Source organism: Lupinus angustifolius, chromosome LG13 (assembly GCF_001865875.1).
Source record: "Lupinus angustifolius cultivar Tanjil chromosome LG13, LupAngTanjil_v1.0, whole genome shotgun sequence".
NCBI classification, from domain to species: Eukaryota; Viridiplantae; Streptophyta; class Magnoliopsida; order Fabales; family Fabaceae; genus Lupinus; species Lupinus angustifolius.
The window spans coordinates 3,151,018-3,157,342 of NC_032021.1; the positions used below are offsets into that span (position 1 = coordinate 3,151,018).

Genomic DNA, 6,325 nt, shown 5'->3' on the forward strand with positions numbered 1-6,325 from the left:
TCAAGGACATAGTTTTTCAATAATTTTAATAAAAATAAGACTATTATTATATTAATTTCAAATTGTGACTCATTATATTTTATAGTATACAATTTCTTGATTTTATAATTGATCTTATGTGTACTTGTATTAATTTATAGCTTGAAAAATACTAATAATATTTCAAATCTTTGTGTATTATTTTACTACTATTGTTTTATCTTGTTTTTTATAAGGAATGATTTGATGAACTATTATGATGTGATAATATATTTCTCTAAATATTAATTTCATTAATATTGACATATTGTTTCTTAGAAATCTTCTTCTCCTTTCTAGTAACAGTCAACCAATTTCCATACATGTGAATGAGTTTGAGAGTAGAAGATAATAGATTTGTTAAATAAAATATGTGATATTTATATGATGAAGTTATATCTACCACAAATGAAGAAAAAATTGAAATAATATAAAAATAAAAGTTGATCAAAATTTGAGTTATATCATACTTATGAGTTGGTTTTAAAAGTTGAAAATGATAAATTTGTTGATCACAATTTGATAAAATAATATAAAGTATATCAACCGACTACCAACAAAAACATACATTAAAAGAATAGTTGTAATTGAGTTTGAGAATTGAAGATGATAAATGTGTTGAGAAAGTAAGAGACGCCCTAAGGAAACTGCAACCAGCACAATTGTGAGAAAAACTACATAACATTTTGTCTCTCCTTTATTATTTATTTAATGAGACATTATGTTTATATTTTTAAACAAATAGTAAAAGATAGTTTTAATCGTGTATGTAAGGTTGTATAGTAAGAGATGATGAACTTTTGGAGGTGAAACATTGCATGAGGTATTGACATGTGTCCCTAAGAAGAAACTTTGCATAAGGTATTGACATGTGTTCATATGAGTTTTTTTTGTTATATATTTATTATTTATTTAATGACTCATTATGTTTATATTTTTAAACAAATAGTAAAAGATAATTTTAATCATGTGTGTAAGGTTGTATAGTATGAGGTGATGAAATTTTGGAGGGGAAACTTTACATGAGGTATTGACATGTGTCCCTAAGAAGAAAACTTTGCATCAAGTATTGACATGTGTCCCTAAGAAGAAAACTTTGCATAAGGTATTGACATGTGTTCCTAGGAATTTTTTTGTTATATATTTATTATTTATTTAATGTCATTATGTTTATATTTTTAAACAAATAGTAAAAAATAGTTTTAATCATGCTTATAAGGTTGTATAGTAAGATGTGATTAGGTTTTGGAGGGAAAACTTTGCATGAGGTATTGACATGTGTCCCTAAGAAGCAAACTTTGCATAAAGTATTGACACGTGTCATTATATGAGTTTTTTTTGTTATATAGGAAATAGATTATATTAACTTTTATTTAATTTTATGATTTCTTAAACTATTGAGATAATGTTAAGAATCCCTTCTATCAACATCCTCCCTGAATCAGACAGTTCTCAAAAATTGAGGCATCATCATACCCTTCTCTAATAAGAATGAGTTTAGAAGTGATGCATATCTCATGCTTCAACTTGTTGAGTGGAGTCCTTAACAAACCTAACTATACCTTAAAGGAAGAAGAGACTGATGCCTAAGATAATAGAAGGTAGGAAATTGGTGTCTTGTTCTTCCCATGGAATTACAAAATCAATAAAATAAAATAAAAACTCACGGACCAAGTATGAGTTTATATATTACCAATGCATCATCTACCGTTCATATTTAATAATCACATACTCTTCAAAAAGTAATCAAAATAAATAATAGATGATACATTGACAATTTACAGTAATAATATATAATAGATATTACACTCTAAAAATAAATTGGATATGTCCATATCACTTTAATTCATCTAAATAAAAATAAGCTACTTCTTCCCTTGGGGTCTTATTCATCTCACTTCTACACTATAACACTATCCTCAACCATCAAAACTACATAAATCTCAAAACAACGGTCTCAATAAAGAATTATGAAACTTAATCTTTTATAATTAAAATGTAACCACAGTTCACTTGAAAATTGAAACGAAACAACAGATTCAATATTCTGGTCTCTCACTTTCTTATGCAAACCCCACACTTTGAAGGAACAAAATCTGGTCATTTGATATGCATATGATGTCACCTTATCTAGCGATTCCAGTATCTCAAAATTCTTCTCATCATCCTCTCATCTCAGCATGTAAATGAAGGGGCAATTCAGATGATCAACCACATTTGAATAAGTAGTAAAATTAATCATTCATGCTCCTTATGCTAAGTATCACAAGGAATATATAGGTCACATGTAAAACAGAAGTAATTATTGTGATGGAAGAGAAACAGTTTGCTGTGTCATTATTTATTTTTATGCAACTGTTGTATAACAACAATTAAGTCTTAGTCCCACTAGGTAGGGTCTCCGTTACATAGATCGAACGATATCATGATGTTATATCATAAATCATGTTCATCGACAAAACAACGATCTCTAGTATTTATGCAACTGCTGTAACCAAAATGAGAACATGCACCACTGGAATATCTAATCCTGCACTTCCGGCTTCTTTGCAGTGCCTTTGTAGTACCACCCCAAAGCACCAAGAATTGTAATGGTACCAGCCAAAACTCCATAATTCCGGTTCTTGTCAGTTGAAACTTTGTGAGCTGATGTGTTTGTAGATCCTGAGGCACTTGGTTTAGCATCAGCTACTGAACCCCCAGAGCCTGCAGCTGTGGTTGCTTCTGATTGAGGGCCCTAAATTAGAATAAATATTAACCCATAAGTTCAAGCTTAACACTGAAACTATGTTTGCACAAAGGAGGAACAATCTTGCAAACAAATTATGCAAACATAAAGTCAACATATACAAGTCTTCAATACAGAAGACTGAGAACTATGCTGCATTAAGAATGAGCAAGGAAGTGGCAGAATATCATGAAAAATCAACAGTATAAAACTAAAGATTATATTTTGTCTTTTAGTTATACAGAATATTTTTTGGTACTACTAAGGATATCCTCTCACCTTATGGTAAGGAACTAATCCCTTTTGGGGGGTGTGGCTGCCCCTCCCAACAAGTGTCACTCCCAGGAATCGAACCCTTTACCTTTTGGTCATCCTGGGGATCTAATAGGACCTTAGATCCAGTATGGGAGGACGAATAAAAAGGAAACAACTTTCATTTTTAGTTTTATCCTTTAAAAGTATTTACCCCAAAGGTTAGTTCAAAAAGAAAAGGGATGTGAAAATGCTAGATTCAGTGATCAAAGTAGAATGGTTATGTGAACTAGTAGGTATTTTTCCTTTCATGTTTTTTTGTTAATATATCTTCCATGAAAGTTGTCAATTAGCCCATTTTTTTAAAATTTCCACTTTACCAGACACAAATGTATATCATTCTTTTCTCCTCATATTTGTCACCTGGGATCAGATTTCATTCTTCTCATTGATCACTCCATGTCACCAAGCATCTAGGGACAAAACAGAGCTAACTGACAAGAACCCCACTATGGGCAGGAATCTAAATTATCAAATGATTTATGTAATCTCCACACTATACAAAAACATTTGCACCAGCAAAAAAGTGACCATGTTCCATAACCATGGGTTAGGACTGTTGTAAGCATACAGTTCTGTGACACAGAGAGCAGATTAATTATCAATTAAGATTAAAAAAAAAATCAATGTGTTGCATGTTAGTCAACCAACATTCATATTGACTCTTATCTATCAAGGAAATTGGTCCACCATGTAAAATGAGAAGATGAACAGTAGATCTACTTGTTATATCATCAGACAGTACAAGGAACCCACACATTCTAATGGATCAATTGACTAAATATGTTGGTCAGTAATACTTTTGAGTATAATGGGCAGATGAGGACATCCATTGTTTATGTACACGCTTTATGGCTACAATGTGAAAATTTATGCTTTTCTAATAAAGGGATGGTAAAATAAGTTTTTCCCTAAGATGCATTAAGAGCCCAATAACAAGTTTCATCTAGTCTAAATTATTTCTTGCTTTTCCATAAAAGAATAACATTTTTATTTAATAACTTTACATAATAAATAGATTGGCAAAATAAGGCAATTGCCTTTTCTTTTATAGATAAATGGGCTATTCCTAGAACGTTTGTACAAACCAGACCCATAATGCATTACTCACATCTGTTTGCCAACCCACATAAAACTGGTAAGAATCCTCAATTGATAACAGTAAATTCATAATAATGAGTTGTTAAGACCATACAAATGAAAAACCAGTTCAATGGCCAAAAACGTTCAAAATGCTCATCACACGCTGTACTAATATCATAAAATATTAAAAACTATAAAAAGAGGAGGGAATTTAATGACATACCTTGCGAGCAAGCTTCTCCAACTTCTCTTGCTCAGCTTTCTGCAATATGACAAATAAGTAAATACATATTTATTAGTTTTTCAATATTGACTAACATTGTCCTGAGGACAAGGTTAGCAAAACCGTTTTTAGCATCTCACATTTTCCATGAAATGTGATTTAAAAATTTCATGAATAAAATATCTTTAGAAATAGTGTGTGCAAATAAATATGCCCGGGGATTTGCCACAACACAGATGCTATCAAAAAGCATAACACTACCAACATAGACAAACTCCCTGACGAAAGCTAGTAACTTTGTCTATATTGATTGAGTGGTGAAATAGTAAAAGATATGTGGACACATACTTTTAAGTTTCCTATTTATACCACTATATTAACAAAAATGTTGAACGCTAATCTACTTTTTGAATTTGACTAATCTAAAGTAAGGGATTCACTTTACAGGAAATGTGAGAGAATTGATTGATGAGAAAATCAAGGAAGCAGATTCTAATAAATGCATAGTTGTCATGCATGTGTAATTGTGTACTTAATTTATCACGATATCAACTGTTGGGTTTTCTCATCAATGGCATTTTAGAGGAATCAGATCACTATATCTATACAATTTCAAGATATTAGTCAAAGGCAAAATGAAATCATTTGAACAAATTGAAATTTTAATGCACTTCAAAAGAAAATATTACTTGTATGTTCCCCACCTCCTCAAATGCACAAAGGAAGCATAGAGTGGCCTATTCTAATGTAAATAATCATCACATATCTTTATTGCTAGCTAACACGAACTTTTCATAACCATTGACTTCCACGGATAGATTCTAAGAATGTTTCAGAAGCACATAAATATTATCTTTGCAATAAAAACTGATCATACCAAAACCTTTTTATAAAATGACCACACCAAATCCTATTTAGCTCACTCTATTTTTTCAAAAGGATCATACAAATCCAATTTATCTCAGCTCAAATGAAACTTATGATCCTCTGGCATGTCAAAGCAAAGCCTAATTATATAATGATATTTATTGGCCCTAACTACAAAGAAACACCAAAAATGTAATAAATGCAATACTACTTCACACAAGCAAGATAAATGACATGGCAATTATCAAGGATCAACTTCTGAATACTCAAATTTGCAGTGAAGACACTAAACTACACCAAAAGTTCCAGTTGATAGCAGCATTCATCAAACAGTTTACTTCAATCCAAAGCAGGACAAAAATGAAACAACCTTAAGCAAGAGATCACTAAAGCAGCTTTTGAGGTTACCTTAAAATAGGCATTTTCCGCAGCTTTTTCCTCCTCACCGAGTACTTTGCCAGTTCCACTGCTAAATAGCCTCCTAGGTGCAAATCTTGCAGCCAAACGTGTTGCCATTGCAGTTAATTAATGTTCTTTTCTGTAAATGAAAAACGATGAATAGTAAATTTAATTGCAGGTATAATACATATATTGAAGAATAACAGCATTCGGGATGCCCGAGCTCTATCTCTTAGACTCATACATTGCCAACATTTGACCAACAAGAAAACCAAGGGTTCTAGACTCATACATCTGTTTGAGTTTTATACACTATCACTACATCGTCCATCATTCATATTTAATCATCATTGACTCTTCAAAAAAAGTAACCCAAATGAATGATGGATGATATATTGACCATGTATACATAAATATTACACTCTTAATAGCTTGATAAATTGACAATCATAAAGGGGTTAAAAGGGCAAAATCTCAAGAGTCTCGGATTATGTAAATACTAATAAAGAATGTCAGAAGGTAGTATCTACTATCTAGATCTCATCAAGCTTTTCAACAAAAAGGATTCCTTTAATCACATACTCTCGTTTTCAACTACGATATAGCATAATTTTTTGTTCCTTTCATATTTTTGGTTGTAATATACTTCAATGATGAATTAGCACAAATAACAAGGTTAAATTTGCAGTAAATTG

General features: G+C 31.3%; 1 protein-coding gene across 2 annotated transcripts in view; it reads right to left on the bottom strand.

The window, feature by feature from the left end:
- LOC109325474 (uncharacterized protein At2g27730, mitochondrial-like) overlaps positions 2,330-6,325 on the bottom strand; it is a 4,712-nt gene continuing 716 nt past the window's right edge. For both annotated transcript variants that reach the window (XM_019557874.1, XM_019557873.1), the window contains exons 2-4: positions 5,640-5,769; positions 4,365-4,403; positions 2,330-2,755 (exon numbers count right to left, since the gene is read on the bottom strand). In XM_019557874.1, the coding sequence (XP_019413419.1) occupies positions 2,543-2,755; positions 4,365-4,403; positions 5,640-5,747 (360 nt within the window). In that variant the 5' untranslated portion in view covers positions 5,748-5,769 and the 3' untranslated portion in view covers positions 2,330-2,542. The remainder of the gene's footprint in view (positions 2,756-4,364; positions 4,404-5,639; positions 5,770-6,325) is intronic.